The following is an 18,314-nucleotide window of genomic DNA, read 5'->3' as shown; positions in this document are numbered from 1 at the left end:
GTTGGTAGTTTAATTTCAAAATATCCAGGGTTAGGTTACCAAGTCTTTGTCTGGCTCTCTGTATAGCCTCTATGAGATGATCTGAAATACTGAAGCAAAGATGGCGGATTTATTGTCTGCAAGAAAAGCAGTCTTGACCCAAAGGAGCCCAGATGCACTGAAAATGGTTGGACAAACAGATAGAAGTTGCATATACTTGAAGTGGGAATCCGGTATTGTGCTTGGGTGTGTAGATGGGTGGAGCAAAGGGCGTTCGGAGATTCCTGGTCCAGCATTTTCACACCTCATCTTCGCTTTCCTCTTCCAGCGTCTCCTCGAAAATGCGTTCTGGGAGTCGGAAACATTCCTCGAAAAAGTTGACCAAGGACTGACTCAGGTGCTGCCGTGTGGCTTCACTGCGGATGAAGTGGCCCTCGTCTGGGTAAATCTGAAAGACAAAATGATTACAAATGATTATATATTTTATTTTCGTGTTATTCGACACCCGTCCCTTGCCATTTTTGCTACTTATTTTTAATGTTTTATCACCATTTATATTTTTGCTCTTTGCCATTATATTTATTTATTAACTTATACAACAACAAAGATATTTCTGATCTAATGTATTGCTGAGTTTCAGATAACAATGCAACATTCTATAGGCCAGTGATATTTAAGGACCTATATTACACTCTTTAGGTGTTATAATGTTTTCTCAAGAAAAAAAAAAAAATATTTAGGCTGAGTTCTTCTCTCAATCTGAAACCACACTGTTCCACCTTGTGAAGGAAGGGCTCCACTGTGTTTTTACACTCCTTCACTAGAATAATTTTGAACATTTCAGGCCTGGAATTGACAATTTCTACTGAACTTAAGGTAAAAGAAGCAGTAGTTTTCAAGTAAGCAACTGCCTGGGAAACTTGAAAACTACAGCTTCATGACATCACAAGGTAGAACAGAACATTTTAAGATTTAGAGATGTAGACAGACTAATAAAAATGATTACTCAAACATATGTGAATGAAACAAAACACAAGTCTGGGTATGGTTTTTATGAGGTAACAACATTTTAACATGGCTTAAAGCTCACAAGAGTCAATTCTGCACAATATAGGACCTTAAACTTTTTACCAGGTATAAAACTGACCATATTGAAATGAATACACTTAATTAAATGTATTTAGAAAATCCCAGTAGTATCACACACATTTCCGATGCAATAGTGATTTAAATGTAGTAATTGTATGTAACATTTTTACACGTTTAATATTTATATCGCTGTACAATCTAGACACAATCACTCCAAAACGCCACAAAAAAATAAGCAGCTCTTTAGTAAACATCTGCAAATACCAGGAGGGCATTTAGGGACATTTAATCTGCCAATCACCTTCATGTAGGTCAATAACAAGCTCAGTTAAACAGTGGGCAGAGCAGGGGTGCACTGTGGGTAAATTGGATCAGTCATCGAGTGGCTGCTCCAGCTGAGAATCCCAGGGAGGAGAGCAGGTCAGGCCGGTTTAACACGGATCCAGAGCCAGTGTAGATCATAGCATGTTATAATGTTGCTACTAGAGGGTCCGCTCACCTGTAAAGTGTAGTTGGCCTTTGCATTTATGAGTCGGGAGATGAATTTTGCCGTATGCTGGAAATGCACTTTTTCTGGAAGACAGAAGATAAACAGATAGTTACACATCAGTAATAATACAATGTCCAATATTCATATTTAAGTAAAGAAAAGTAAAGTTTCAGCTGCAACTTTTAACAGCAAAAAACCTACTCTAAGTATTTATATCGAGAGCTCTTCTAATTTAAAGGTCCTATATTACACCAAAAAAGACTCTTGTGAGCTTTAAGTCATGTTATAATGTTGTAACCTTGTCAAAAACAGACCTGGAGTTGTGCTTTGTTTCATTCACACACATTTGATCCTAGTTTATTAGATTATCTACATCTCAAAAGCTCAAAATGCTCAGTCCCACCTTGTGATGTCATGAAGAGGTAGTTTTCAAGTTAACAACCTTTTATCTCTAGTTTGGTAAAGATTGACAATTCCAGGGTTGAAATTATCCAAATAATCCTAGTGAAGGTCAAATCATTTGGATAATGATAGTGGAGAACTACCAGTATTACCACGTGACATCACAAGGTGGAACAGAGTGTTTTCTGTTTGAGAGAAAGACTTAGCCTAAATATGCAGTGTTTGTGTGTTAAACATGTGTGAATGAAACAAAACATGAGAAAACAACATTATCACATAGCTCAGAAAATAAGTAATATGGGCCCTTTAAAGCACAGATCTCTTACTTCTGACAGACATTCAACTAAAACATATTTCAATAACAACAAATTGTAAAGCAAAAATAATGTAACTGAGGCTATTGCAATGTATTTAATAAGCCTTTAATATCATGTTTTTCAGCAGTTTTTCGTGGGACAGACAAAGCTTGGAATTTACAGTAAACAAAGTCTGGTAGTTGTCAGATTATTAAACTGTAAATCTTCTTTCTTTCTTTCTTTCTTTCTTGCTGATTGTTCAACATATGTGCAGACCTTTACTAGAAAAATTGTACATAAAGGGGCAAACTAAAAAGTTATTTTGAAATCTATTTCATATTTGCATTTCTTTCTTTATCACATATAAACACACACTAAAATCTAGTCTTAAGGTATTTATAGAGATGCACTGATTCATCTTTTTCAGTTCTGATGCTGATGTTGATACTATAGCTTCAAGTCTCTGCCGATTTCTGATCTCAACTGATACCAATGCAAAGACTAAACATTTTATTTAATTCTTTCAAACAACTGATCCAATTGTGTTGTGTAGCTGTTATTTATCTCTCAAGTAACTACTGAACAGCTAGTCTGATTCACCAGCCGGTTTCACTTCATAGAAACCGTCTGACCTCGAAGCATTAGAATTCATTTGCTTGACGGTAGGTTTTTAAATTTAACGAATCGCTGCTATGTGGTCATGACGTATGTAATGCGCCGCTAACAGGGCAAACTGGTAAATTAAGCTTTTCCCAAATCCTGTAAGAAGGGCAATAACATCTTTCCCTGTGATAAAATTCTCTGAAGATTCTCTTTGTTCCGGCTTTAAATCCTCGATCTTGGGAATCGTTGCCAACACAGAATATATGACTCTTCGCTGATTGGCTGGTGCCTGAACTCACACTTCCAGGGTTTTTTGCGAACGGTTTAGTGTATTCTGATTCCTGATTTAGTCGCTGGAGACAAATGAAATTGAGCGAAGGCACTAGGTGGTGCCAACCTGGCTACTGAACAGGTTTGTGTAAATACTATTTCAAACATTATGAGACTTTCTAAACAGATTACAACCAGTAAATGGTCTTATTACATCGATATTTATGTCTGAAAAGGATTTTGAATAAAAAGATATTTGGAAGCCGATATCCAATCCAGCAAATGTTTCAGTATCGGCGCCGAATAATCAATATCAGTATCGGATCAGAGCATCCCCAATTATTTTGTTATAGTACACTGTGATAGTACTTGTATCTTCATACTGCTCAGGAGACTCTATACTTAGTTGGCCTGGTTTTATACTGTTGTCTTAAATAGGGCAGCAGGTGCGACCAAAACTTTTATCACTGTAAAATACTGCAGAGGGCGGAGCTAAAAATCACATAGAAAAGCACAGGACCTACCATCGGCAGTGGGGTGGATAATGAGGAACTTGTTGTCCATAAACTGAGACGCTCTGTGCTCCAAATTGGCCATCTGAGAAAACAAGACACCAGAAATTAAGCTTCTACTTCACACAAAAGCTCAATGTAAAAATACAAGGAAATATAAAACAGCTCTAATCAAACGTCAACTTTAATAGTGTAATTTATTTCTAGCAGTTGTAGTAATGACTATTGAATTTTGAATATATGATATGAATATTACTACTGCTACTAAAACTACAAAACAATAACTACTACTTAGAAAATTTTGGTTTGGACTGTTATTATGTAATATTTAGCATGCCACTACTACTACTACGACTACTACTACTACTACTACTACTGCCATTACTACACCTATTACACCTAATTTAAGTAATACATGTTGAAGTTTTCATATGAAGTTTATATATATAGTTCATATGAATTTTTGTAAATAATATATGCAAAAAAGTACAAAAAAAATAAATAAAAAAATGCTACTACTACTACTACTACTACTACTACTACTAACTATGCTATTACAATTACTACAACTAATTTAATTAATTTGTTTACTAAAAGTTGAAAAAAGTTTTTAAAAAAAAATATATAAAAAAGTAAAAATTATTCTACTACTACTACTACTACTACTACTACTACTACTACTACTACTGCTACTACTACTACTGCTGCCATTACAATTACTACTACTACAACTAACTAATTTAATTAATACCTGTTGAGGCAAAAGTATGATGTTTTGTAAATAATATATGCAAAAAAGTAAAAACTATTCTACTACTACTATTACTACTACCACTACCACTACTGCTGCAATTACTATTACTACTACTCCTACTCCTACTACTACTACGGTACTGCTATTACTACTACTACAACTAATTTAATTTATAAAAGCTAAAGTAAAAGTGTAAAGTTTGGTAAATATGTGCAAAAGTAAAAGTCTCTCACAGTATATGCTCTTGGGTCTGGTTTGGGGAGGCCCAGGTAGCGCTCTGAAAATGCAGACGCTGTGAAGGACAAAACACATTCATTTAGATCATTATTCTGGATACAAACCACCTTCTCCTGTCATTTAAATGGGGTTTTCTGATTTCAGAGACAGTCAATTTACAAATTTCTCATGTTTTTTATTCAAATATATTCTCCCATTTCCATATTCTTCAGTCTGGGAGCTGCAGTCGGTCGTTCTCATTTGCAATAGGAGTCTAATGCCATGCTATGCTATGACAAGTCTGTAAAGGTCTATAGCAATGCAAGGGGGGCCTGAAAAATGGCTAGATTCTTCCTTAAAGGGCCCATATTATGCTATTTTCTGATCTATATTATAATGTAATGTCCTCGTCACATCACACATCATAAGCTGGAACAGAGGGTACGACGCTCAAGCCTAAATATGCAGGATTTGTATGTTAAACGTGTGAATGAAACAAAACAAAACACAACTCAAGGTATGTTTTTGATGAGGAATCAACATTATAACATGGATCTGAAAAAAGTGTAATATGGGCTCTTTAAAGATTTACTATGTATGTACAGTATGTCCACTAGGCCATGATACAGGCCAGATCTGTGGAAAGGCAGCACTGTGGAACATCAAGGAGGTGGGGCTTTTTTTTTTTTTTCCTTGAGTTTTCAGACAGTCTTAAAACTTTAAAATAACTGCACCAATATATGTCAAGCCAAGTTATTTCTGGACAATCATTCACAAAAAGAATATATAATGAAACACTTTATCAGTTGCAAAACAACATTTATTTGCCCTTCCTGCAAGGTTTTCTACATAGGGATGACCAAAAGGCGCCTGCAAGACCGCTTGGCTGAACATGCTATCTGTACAGGCAACACAAACTATCCTATGGAAAGACACTTTTTGGACTTTCATGACAGCAGTCTGCGGGCTCATGGAACTGATCTCATACCAGACTCTTTGTGAAAAGGAAACCATATAGAAAAATTTAAACAATGTGAAACTTCCTGGATTTATAAATTACAGGCAACAAAATATCCTGGGCTCAATGAAGATTTGGACTTCTCTGTGTTTTTTATAACTGAGCTGTATTTTTGTATATATATTTTTGTATTTTTATACATAAAGAGTGTTTATATACCCTACGATGTCCCATGATTCTAACACTGCCATCTTGTGGCGTGTCTCAGGTAGTGTCCACAGGTGAATCTCCACTCCTTCTCTTCCAGGTGGAGCAGCCCTGTTGGTGGGTTTCCTGAATTTAACTCACATGGTTCACTCATAATTCTGCTTGTCCACTGAGGAAAGCATCTCTCAAATGCAGAAGACACCTCCTCTCGAAAATTCTCATAACATTCATAACAAAATATATAAATTCTTCTAGCTGAGATAAATAATAGTTAAGTGCTTCGATTGTTGATTCTGTAAAATCTGCACAGTTTCTCAGTCTTTATGTTTATTAGTTTTTTAGTTTTTATGTTTCTGTTTAAATTGTGGTATGGGGGGGGGGGTGTTAATTAATGTATTAAAAATGTTTCTGTTGCATGTGAAGCACTTTGTTCATTTCAAATGTATGAAAAGTGCTATCAAATAAAGTTTGATTGATTGATTGATTGATTTTTTTGTTGTCTTTCCTCCTTTTTTAACTGTAAACTTGTTTTTGACTCTAATAAAGCATGTGTCTCTCTGATTGGGAGACAGGACACAGCTCCAGATCCACTTGTCTTTGTACAGTTTTCTCAAAGCGTATGGTTCTAGCTGGTCAGATAATCTACTCCTACTACTACTACTGTCACTACTGCACCCAAATATTTCAATCTCTCTTAATGCACAGCTCTACCTGCTCCATACTTAACTAAACAAGCATCATATCTTGTTATACAGAGCCCGTTGTTCACAGCCCGTATGTTTGCTAACAACCTGAGCTGCTGTGTGTCTCTGTGTTACAACTTATGAGTAAACAAACTTAGCATTCAGCGCTAGTGCACCAACCCCTTACCGTATAATTCAAAGTCCGTGATGGGAGAGAGAACAGCTCCACACTTAACTGCCGACCCCTCTCCGGCGCTCAGGAGCAGACTGGTGATGTAGCCCCCGTATTCCTATCCACCACAAATATGTTTAGGTTTTAAGGCAGAAAGCAAAGGATATGGCCACATTTGTATGGTAATGCTATTCAGTTTGCAAACAAAGCAATGCACAGTATGAATAGGCAAGTAGGGAAGTTTACCTTGCCATAAGCTCCAACCCTGGTCTTGTCAATGTAGGGCTCTCTCAACATCAAACTATAATAAATGCAAAACAATTATTAATTCAGTGGGCAAGGGAAGTGTACTGATGATTTATGTATAAGCAGCATCCAAGAGTTACAGTTGTTTTTTACCAAGGACTATGTAGCACTCAAAGCACCCTATCCCCATTTTGATTTAAAATTTCATAAACCTAGATTTGAGGCAAACATGTTCAAATCAAATATAGCATTTACTGATAACAGTGCAAACCGTCTGACCTCACAGCATTAGGATTTGTTTTCTCAACGGGTTTTATTTATAGCCAATCGCTGCTATTTGGTCGTGATGTATATAAAGCGCCAAATCCCGTAGGAAGAAGGGCAATAACATCTTTCCCCTTGATAAAATTCACCAAACATTCTTTGTTTTGGCTTTAAATCCTCAATCTCAGGAATCGTTGCCAACACAAAATGTCTGTCTTCGTCTACATGCATCTTGACTGTTTTGTTTACTGTTGTGCTGTACCACAAAAGGGACCCAGACAGGCGCTTGAGTTTGACATTATGGCTTCACAACTCTTCGCTGATTGGCCTGTGTGCAATCTACAACTTCTGGGGTTCTTGCAAACCGTCTAGTGTATTCTGATTCCTGACCTGGTCGCTGGAGAGAAGTGAAATTGAGAGGAGACACTAGGTAACGCCAGCCTGACTACCCTATCTCCAAATTTCGTAAACTTGACTTATGTGTGTCCTCAGATATGATGTAAACATGCTCAAATCAAATATAAATTTTACTGATAATAATTATAACCCTGATTTATTCTAAATTACAAAAACATTGGACATCATAGTTGTCCAAAGTTATTTATGGTATAATTTGCTGTTTTGGTTCTCAAGACGATTATCCAATCGGAAAGCAGAATGAAAGCAGTCTGTCATTTTGGGTTGCCAGGTTCAATGTTGAAATCCACTGTGTTTAAACCTAAAAGGACTCTTCTCTGATCTGAATGGTCACTATCTAAACCCCAGCATCTGCAGTCAATCATTAATCATTGCTAGTGCACACACTGCAGCTCAATGAGTGAACTGAGGAGGTTCTGAGATTTCAAATGAGACAAAAACTTCTGTGAATCCTCTGTCTGCAGATTAAAGGTAAATTGTGTAACTTTTCTGGTGCAGGGTCAAATGCTTTTCTCCATGGAGATGTTATTGCTTTGTCTGAAATGTTTCACAGTTTCTATGTTCACGAAGAGCAGTTTTTCTTGGTATTTTTGAGCTATAAAACAATCTGTAATTTAATAAATGTAAGATAGAGCAGTTTAATGTCATACTGTGGAATATTCCTGGCAGAGCAATATCCGTAAAAACAAGCAGGTGACACACCCCCAACCAAAAAGTTACATAGTGCACCTTTAAGGCACTGTGGTACTTTTTTAAAACGGTAAAAGCACAGGCTACATACATCTCCTGTAAGTCTTAGTTCATGCTTTACTAAGGTTATTAAAAGTGTTGTCAATAGTAACAACAAAAGTTTGACATCAGACTTGTAAATCTCCACGACTCCTCTGTTATTATCAGACTTACTTGACTGCGTCCCTCTGGTCCTGTTCTTCGTATATTCCCAGTCTCTTCTGGATCCGATGCAGGAGGTTGGTTCCCTGGAAGCCACTGCCTCTGCCGTCCACACGGAGCACCACCGCCCCAAAACTGCTCACCAGAACAGTGGACCAGTCCAGACGGAACTGCTCTGACACTGACTGGCCACCAGGGGTCCCATCACTGCAGCAAAACAACACCAGAGAAACAGATGCTGAGTGGAGGATCAAATGTACTACAATTACATATGCTTAAAAAGTGCTCTGTGTAACTTTTCTGGTAGGGGGGCTGGCAAATGCATGTTTCCATAGAAATGTTATTGCAACGCCACATATGTTCCACCATATGGCAAGTATATACAATACATCTATTCTCTTTTGTATTTTGCAGCAAAAAAACATCAACAGATATCAGATCTGTAACTTTGCCAGGTGGCAGCACCTGCTTGTCTTTAGACAAAAGTTCACTGTCATATTGTAGAGCATTCTATTACTGGCATGTCCAAACTCTAGCTGGTGTGTGATATGACTCTCAGACCATTTTTTAGATCTCTCCCAACTGATTTGACCCAAATTATCAAAAGCAGTACTTTTTTTTTTTTTTTACTGCTGCTTGACACATCTGGTCTAGATAAAGAAATAACCTCCTCTGAGACAAAATGGTATAACTTAGTCACTGTTGGGCAAGTTACTTTAAAACTGTAATGCGTTATTTATTACTTATTACTGTCATTTCAAAGTAATTCGTTACATTACAATATTACTGCATTTAAAATGTAAGGCATTACATTACTATTGCATTACTTTAAGTTACTCTCACCAAAATAACTGCGAAAAAGCTGAACTTTTGAGCCGTATATGGACTGAACCAGGACTAAACAAGGTCTAAACCAGGACTAAACCAGAGCTGAACCAGGACTAAACCAGGACTATAACAGGACTAACCTCAGACTGATTCCAGGACTGAAGAGGAGGACTAAACCAGAACTGAACTAGGACTAAAACAGGACTCACTGTCAGGACGGGCTCGAAGGAGACCGCAGGAGAAAGGAGCGGCTTTGCTCCACACCTCATGGAGGTAAGAGCGGCTGTCGCCCGATCGCGCTTTATGGACCCTGCTGCGGGGGCTCGCGGTCCTGATTTCAGCAACTATTTGCGGGTACAAGACCCGGTGCAAAACTCTGCTACAGCGCGTAACTTCTACCTTCCTTCAACGTGTCCAGAAGTCCAACTTTTTGTGCGATGGTTTGCATCGTCCTCTGTCTTTTGGGTGTGAGCGCAGGAGACTTTGTCGGTGCAGAACATTTCGTCGACGTTGTGGATTTTGTCGGAGAGAAAACTTGCAGACATACAGCACTTCAGAATCACACTGATACAGATTGAACATTTATTTAAATTTGGCAGCTGAACATATTCTGTACTGTACTGTACAGTAGACAGGAGTCCCTTAGCCGATCAGGACACAGCGGGAGGAACGCAATACGTGTTCATACACTAAAAACAAAAGGCATGCAAAATTGCACAAAAAAAAAATTCTAAAAATCAGCGAAACAGCGAGACCGCGAAAAGTGAATCGCGTTAGAGCGAGGGACGACTGTAAACCAGGTCTAAACCAGAAGTGACCCAGGTCTAAACCAGGTCTAAACAGCGTAGAGTTCTGGGTCGGTCCTTTCACCCGCGGTTAACTGAAGGTCTATCCGGCCGCGTCTCCGGCGTTTCACCGCTGCTGATTTCACGGTGATTTTAGCGAATTTCTATGAAGAAAAACCCACCACTTCAATCCAGGTTAAAAAAGCATTGTAACGCGCGTTACTCACATTTGTACCGAGTAAAATATTACAATTTTTCCCCCTGTAATGCCTTACATTACTGCATTACAGCAAAAATCAACGCATTACTGTAATACATTACTTTTATAATACATTACTCCCAACACTGAACTTAGTGCACATAAGATTAACATTAACAGTAAAGAAATTCAAGTTGAAACCAGCAACTGAACTAATGTTTAGCCCAGCCACTGTTTTCATAATGTCTTTCATAGACACTGGCATTAACATAGTCCAGACACAGTGTCTGTATTTGTTTACTAAAGAAATAAACTGGTGAGTCATGTTTGGTTTCACTCACACAAGCAGCAGGAGAGGATAGTGAGATGTGTCCATGAAGCCTGCGGGCTTCAGAATCTGCATCGACAAGACTGAAAAACAAAAACAGAATGTCATAATATGTAATTTAATGTAATTTAAGACAAAACAGCACAATATCACTCTCCATCATGAGTTTAGTCTTAGCATATCTGCTCTCTTACTGTAGTCGTCCATGTTGACCTCCTTGTATTCCACTGTGGGCATCTGCATCGAGTCCAGGATCCCCCTCAGGTTATCGTTGTTTTCTAGTCTGTAAACTTCTACAATGCCTGTACACAGAATCATATTGTTTCAGCTTTATTTAAAGGTACATTGTGTAACATTTTTAGTGGAGTGTCCGTCAAATGATCTGCTCCATGCAGATGTTATTGCTTTGTCTGGAATGTTTCACAGTATGGCCTTAAACCTTTCTATCTTCATGGAGACCAAATCGAACCAAGTTACAGGTCAGATCTGGGGAGAGGCAGCGCCGTTCACTGTCAGAATGCCTGTTTTTCCAGGTATTTTTGAGATATAACCCTAACTGAAAAGTTAAAGTTATAGTGCACCTTCAACCAATGTATGTTTAATATATTATCAGCCTGCCGAGGGTCATGAAGTACATTTCCTTCTCATTTTCCCCATAGACTTTTTAATGTATGGATACTCAGTTTGAATATTACAAATTTAAAGGCATGAGATTAATGGTGTGGTCATTTTTAGTCCAAAGAAAATGAAATAAAAATGAAGTGAAAAAAAAAAAAAAAATCAACTAAATGTCTTTCTTACATTGTGATTTATACATTTTCACAAATTATACTGTGTGTCTAATGTTCACTCACACCTTACCGCATAACTGATTACCCCGTTTAGCATTCAGACTTTAAAATTATTATTTTTCCCCAAAGGTCTATGGGAAAAATTTATGGGAAATTTATTTCAGAAACATGGAAATCAGCAGTCATTTATTCGCTCCATTACACGCTCGTTTGAAGGCAGCAGTGACTCCCAAAGTTAAAAAGTTACTATTACTACTATTTTTTATAACTATAACTAAAATTACTATTACATTGTACTACTATGGGCTCAATATAAAATACTCACTCTCTCCATCCTGTGCATCTTCATCAATCTGTGTCTTGAATATGGACACAAATGGGACGTCCGGACCTGAAAGAAACATGGAAATCAATCATTATTATTTCCCTTAGGTTTAACTTCTACATTAATACAGTGTTTTAAAATTTCATGTAACTTTTCAACACCTGCTTTGATCCATGGAGATTGCTTAACCTGGACCTGTATGATTTTACCTGTGCTTATGTATCTCCAAGGAGACACCAGGTCAGATTAGTGCAAAGATGATCCTGCTCCCTGACTGGGTCACGCAAAGAGTTTTTTTTGGGTACACCTTGTCACGATCTGCATGTACGTCTGCAATACAAAGTTCTGACACATGTTGAAATGTTAAAACAAGTTTTGTATAATTTCAAATCTTTTTGTAAGTATTTTATTGACTATTTTGTTCAATATTGCTGGTTCAATTAAATATTGAAAAGAAAAAGAAATGAGCTACATTTAAGGTCCAAATAGGCGACTTATGAATCCCTTTTATTGCTGGTTCAGTTACTGTTTTTCATTGTTTGAGTAATACTAATTGTTCAGAGATACACAATCACTCAGTCAACAATAAAATATTCTCATTAATGTTCAGTAATGTTCAAATCCACCTTTATTTTTTGATTTACGAATAATGTCTATTGACTTGGGTCGTGGAGGCTTGTGACTTTTTAAAAATATTGGTCCCCAGAAAAAAAGTTTGCTAAACACTGTTTTACAGTCACATTATGCTGGGGGTGTTCTTCCTGTATGTACTAGTATATATGAAGGAATGTTCAGCGGTTACCATGTTGACACAATGCACACATTGGTAAATGGTCAATGGTCACATTTTTATACAGTGCATTTCCACCTTCAAGGCACTCAAAGCGCTTTACAACAAGGAACCACTCACCCATTCACACACACACATTCATACACCAGTGTACGCAGACACGAGGGCCGAGGTGGGTTAAGTGTCTCACCCAAGGGCACAACAACAGCATTCACCAGTGGGAGCATGAATCATCCAATCAGTGGACAAACGCTCTACCAATCGAGCTACTGCCGCCTCATTAGCAATTACTATAATTTTTTGTTAAGATGAGTCTGAAAACTTAAGAAAAAATTGTGTTTGATTTTTGATTTTCACCAAAAACTCAGAGTGACTAACTGAAAAAGCTAATATTGTATTTGCTGAGACATATTAACAGCACAAATCAGTTCTTTCGGGTCAGACTGTGTTAAAACAAAGCTCAAATTAAAGCAAAGCATCAACAAAAGCAAGCTAGATAAAATTATAGGTTTGTTGATAAATACTGTGGAACATTCCAGGCAAGCTAACATCTCCATGGAGACAAGCAGGTAGTGTATCCTCTTCAGAAAAGTCATCTCCTCTGACAGTGACAGTGCTGACATTTCACTTTTCAAAATGTCTGACACATTTTAGATCACCAACACCTCTTATAAATAAAATCTAAACATAAGCCGACGTCCTTTACACAGACTATATCACATTTAAGAGCAGATCCGGAGAGAAGCTGAGGCAAACTTTGTAGCAAACTTTTTAATCATATCCTTCATTCAAGCAAGGTTAGGTTAATTAAACACGTTATTTTGAATGTATAATTAGAACAGCATTGACTTTTAACACACCGCCTCTCCTCCACCACTCAGGGGGATCGCTGCGTTTACACATTGGTGAGAAGGAGTGTACAGATTAAATATGTTTCAATAAGACCATCTTGTGAAATTTTAATTATAAAGTAAAGCGCCTGAAGAGTGAGGGCAAAGGCAGAGGTCAGCGCCAATTAAAAACATCAAGGAAAATCAAATGTAAATTGTTAAAAAAGTTAAAGCTCCCATCTTATGCGAGGATGTTGTTTCCTCATTACAAACAAACCTGGAGTTGTGTTTTTGTTTCTTTTACACATATTTAACACACAGATCTTGCATATTTAGGATGAGTTCTTCTCTCAAACAGAAAACACTCTATTCCACCTTGTGATGTCATGTGGTAATACAGGAAGTGTTTTTAAACTCCATACACCTTCACTAGAATCATTTGGATTATTTCAGCCTGGGAAATGCCAATCTCTACTCAACAAAAGGTTAAAGGAACTGTTAACTTGAAAACTACCACTACATGACATCACAAGGTGGAACAGAGTGTTTTCTGTTTGAGAAATAAACTCAATATAAATATGCAAGATCTGTGTGTTAAATATGTGAATGAAACAAAACACAACAGGTCTGTTTTTGATGAGGTGACGGCATGGCTTAAAGCTCATGAGAATCCATTGTGTGTAATATAGGACTTATAGTAGTAGCAGTAGCCGTAGTAGTACTAGTAGTAGTAGTAGTAGTACGAACAGTAGTAGTAGCAGTAGTCATAGTAGTAGTCGTAGCAGTAGTAGCAGTAGCAGTAGTAGTAGTAGTAGTAGTAACAGTAGTCGTAGTAGTAGTAGTAGCAGTAGTAACAGCCACAGTAGCAATAGCAGTAAGAGTAGTACTAGTAGTAGAAGCAGTAATAGTAGTAGTAGTAGTAGTAGTAAGCAGTAGTAGAAGTAGTAGTAGTATTAGTAGTAGCAGTAGCAGTAGTCGTAGTCGTAGTAGTAGTATCAGCAGCAGTAGTAGTAGTAGTTAGTAGTAGTAGTTAGTAGTAGTAGTAGTAGTAGTACTAGTAGTAGTAGTGTAGTAGTAGTAGCAGCAGTAGTAACAATATCAGTATCAGTAGTAGTAGTAGTAGTAGTAGTAGTAGCAGTAGTAGTAGTAGTAGCAGTAGCAGCAGTAGTAGCAATATCAGTATCAGTAGTAGTAGTAGTAGTAGTAGTAGCAGTAGTAGTAGTAGTAGTAGCAGTAGCAGTAGAAGAAGTAGTTAGTAGTAGCAATATCAGTATCAATAGTAGTAGTAGCAGCAGCAGTAGTAGCAGTATCAGTATCAATAGTAGTAGCAGTAGTAGTCACCGTCATAGACATAGTAGTAGTAGTACCTTTGCATTCAAGCAGGAAGTAGCTCATGTTGAGGCTGAAGGATCCACTCACGTATCCACAAGTGTTTGGGAGTGAACAGGTCAGACAGCGGCGGTTAAAAGAGCCAGACGTGTCAGCACTTCAAGAAAGAATAAAATGACAAAAGAATTTTTTTTTTTTTTATAGTATTTCATTATGGCTCTGAATATAAGACCACATTTACCTGTACAGATGTCTTCTCTTTGGTCCATCCTCTGTACTCAAGAAATATCTGTAAGAAAATCACACACACAATTGCAATTACTATCCAGCAGATGACGCTAAATTCATCTGCACCATATACTTCTAGTAATCCAGATTGTATGTAGCTTTAACGCTTGGTATAGTTCAGTTAAAAATTGGACAATTATGATAAATTATGAAAACATTTGAGGGCGTTAATTTCAGAATGTAGTTATAATTTGTCAGAGCTTATTTTCTCTTTTGAATCTTCTTTTGTGTATGTTTATGTTTTATTTTTTATCATCATTTTGTTACTATTTTATTTATTATTTCATGTTTTATATCATTGCCAAAGGACATTCCTAATTTGTGCATTTTAATACCGTCGCCCCTCACTATATCATGGTTCATCTTTCATGGTCTTGCTATTTTGAGGATTTTTTTTAGTGCAATTTTGCATGTTTTTTTATTTTTGCATTTTTTTTTTTTTTTAACAGTGTACAAACGCGTATTGCATATTATGGGCGGGTAGTAATTACACACGGGTGGGTCAGGACTAAACCAGGTCTAAACCAGGACTAATCTTGGACTTAAGAGAGAGAACACCGAGCAGTTTGTCCGCAAAGTGCGATCGGGCAGTTGCCGCGCTTACGTCTGTGAGGTGCGGAGCTCTGAGCGGGTCCTTTCTCCTGCAGTCACCTCCGAGCAGTCAGTTCTGGTTTAGTCCTGGTGGTTTACTCCTGTTTTAATCCTAGTTCAGTGCTGGTTTAGTCCTCTTCAGTCCTGGAATCAGTCCTAGATTAGTCCTGGGTTAGTCCTGGTTCAGTCTGTGGCTTAGGCAGTGCAAGAGTTTGATACAATCTCTGGTTAACTGGCGGGTGTGGTCCTGTACTGCGCGGGTGAAAAAATGGACCCATGCAGGGCTCCAGGATAAATTAAAAAAAATAAAATGAATCTTTGGTTCGTTACATAAAGAAGGAAATAAATTACAAAAGGAGGACAGCAGCAATAAGTTTTAAAAAGGATGCAAAAAGGGTTAACTGTCCTGTCTGAGAAAAGTGTATAAAGTGTGTGCTGAGGGGTTTTACAGCTTTAAAACAGATATAATCATTGTAAAATATAAAGTTGATTACTTTGTGGATTTCATCTATCACGGGTTATTTTTAGAATGTAACCCCGTGATAAACGAGGGACAACTGTAAAATGAAGAGAGAGGCGACCCCACTCACAGTCAGAATACCTGTTTTTCTAAGTATTTTTGACCCATAAACCACCTGTAATTGAGTAAATGTAAAATAGAGCTGTTTAATGTAACATTGTGGAACATTCCAGGCAGAGAAATGACACAAGCAGGTGACGGACCCTTCCCCCAAAAAAGTTACACAGTGCACCTTTAAACTGGTGATTAAAAATAAGAGTAAAATCAGGTGTGTTGTGCGTTAGTCAGATGGTTCAGTTCAGTCATGGCCCAAACTGAGAAACTGTGAAAAGATCTGATGAGGCTGAGTCACGGGCGTCATTTTGTTTAGCTGAAAAATAAAATGAAATGTGGTGCCAAAGTGCAGCTGCTGTCTCCAAACCTGGCAACCCTCTTAGTGCAATGACACCAAACAGAAAGTCTAGGCTTTTTATGCATCTCTCTCTTTCTCATCCTCTTTTGCCTGTTTCATTCGCTCACCCTCTCTTTCTCCCACTCTCCTTTTAAGTACCTCCCTCTCCATCTCTCCATCCCACTTTCTTCCTGCCCACACCCCTGTCTTTCTTTCTCTATTTTACACACACACTTTCACCTCCTCCCTCCCTCTCTCTGAGTCCTATCACTCTCTTTCTCTCTCCCTCCATTGCTTTCTCCCTTCGTCCAAACTTGTCTCTTTCTCTCCTCCTCTCTCTCTGTCACTCCTCTCTTCTTCTGTACCTGTCCTTACCACTCTTTCATAGTTCTCTCGCCCTCCTTCGCGCGCCTTTCCTCCATCTATCTTCCTCTCTTTCTCTCTCCCTTCCTCTCCCCTCCTCCCTTCCCCTAATCCTTCTTTCCTTTCCTTTTCTCTCTCTCCCTCTCTCCTTCTCCCTGTCACTATAAATATATCTCCTTCTCTCTCTTTCTGTGTGTATTTGAGCTGTCTCTCTTCTTCCCTCTCTCTTTCTCTCATTCCCTCACTCTCCTTCTCCCTCTCTCCATCCCTTTCTCTCCCTCTCCTTTTCCCGCTCTCACTCCTTCCCCCCCTCTCTCCTCTCTCTGTGTGTCTGAGCTGTCTCTCTCCTCTTTGTCAAATTTTACTTTTCTTTCTCTCTTTCTCTCGCTCTCTTTCCAACTCCCTCTCTCCTTCTCTCACTCTCCCTCTCTCCTTCTCTCTTTCCTTCCCGCCACCTATCTTCCTCTCTTTCGCCTTCCTCTCCCCTCCTTGCTTGTCCTAAGCTTTCTTTCCTTTTCTCTCTCTCCCTATCACTATAAACATATCTCCTTCTCTCTCTTTCTGTCTCTCTCTTCCCTCCTTCCCTTTCTCTCCCTCTCTCCTTTCTCTGTGTTTCTGAGCTGTCTCTCTCCTTTCTGTCCCTTTTTACTTCTCATTCTCTCCCTCTCTTTCCCCCTCCCTCTCTATCCATCCTTCCCTCTCTCTCTCTCCTTCTCTCTTTCCTTCCTTCCTCCTCTCTCGCTCTCCCTGTGTGTGTCGGGGCTGTCCATGGTGCTGAAGTCGTGTCAACAGAACACTGGCAAACCTCAAACTGCTTTTATTCAATGTGAAAATATATTAAAATTCGAGGCTGCGTTGTGTGATTATTTTGGCTAAAATTGAGGAAAATGAAATTGGTTTGCTGAAATGGAAATGTGAATTATAAAAAAAATGAGAAAATTGCTGTGAATGTTGCTACCAAAGTGGCTGTTTTGGGAATGCTGTTAGATAAATACGTGGCCTTGTGTCATTCAACAGCTTTTGGTCTACTTCATTAAAATTAACTGCCAACAACGTCCAGATAATGTAACTGAAGGTAAAACATTAGGTCCGCTACCTGCTTGTTTCCATGGAGATGTAATTTCTTTGGCCGGAGTGTTCCACAGTAGGGCATTAAACATATCTCCCTCGCGTTTGCTCAATTACAAGTGTTTATAGCTCAAAAACACCTTTGAAAACATGAATTCTCACCATTTGCAGGCTTGCTTCTCCACAGATCTGATCATTAACCTGTCTCAATACCGTAGAATAATCAAGACACACAGACCCACCAACAGAAAAGTCACACCGTGCACCTTTAAAGCTACTCTCTGTATTTAAATTGGATGACGCAAGATGAATATACAAACCTACAGTTTAAGTTTTCCAATCAGTTGTTTAGTCCAGTGGCTCTCAAACAGTTCACACCAAGTACCAACTAAGAAAATATTTGGCCTTTTGATACTGCATTCTTGTGATCCGTGGGAAC

General features: G+C 38.3%; 1 protein-coding gene across 1 annotated transcript in view; it reads right to left on the bottom strand.

Annotated features, from left to right (window-relative positions):
• Positions 1–277: 277 nt before the first annotated feature.
• The window catches only part of LOC110171014 (dipeptidyl aminopeptidase-like protein 6), a 416,594-nt gene continuing 398,557 nt past the window's right edge, over positions 278–18,314 (bottom strand). The window contains 12 exon segments of the mRNA XM_055151254.1: positions 278–427; positions 1,568–1,641; positions 3,654–3,726; positions 4,629–4,687; positions 6,647–6,749; positions 6,878–6,932; positions 8,462–8,656; positions 10,603–10,672; positions 10,784–10,891; positions 11,706–11,771; positions 14,693–14,811; positions 14,896–14,943. Coding sequence (XP_055007229.1) covers positions 278–427; positions 1,568–1,641; positions 3,654–3,726; positions 4,629–4,687; positions 6,647–6,749; positions 6,878–6,932; positions 8,462–8,656; positions 10,603–10,672; positions 10,784–10,891; positions 11,706–11,771; positions 14,693–14,811; positions 14,896–14,943 — 1,120 coding nt within the window.

Source organism: Boleophthalmus pectinirostris, unplaced genomic scaffold (genome assembly GCF_026225935.1).
Source record: "Boleophthalmus pectinirostris isolate CB_2022bp ecotype Guang Dong unplaced genomic scaffold, ASM2622593v1 HiC_scaffold_15, whole genome shotgun sequence".
Classification (NCBI taxonomy): Eukaryota; Metazoa; Chordata; class Actinopteri; order Gobiiformes; family Gobiidae; genus Boleophthalmus; species Boleophthalmus pectinirostris.
Note: the sequence above shows the minus strand (reverse complement) of the source record. Positions and strands in the feature narration are given on the sequence as shown.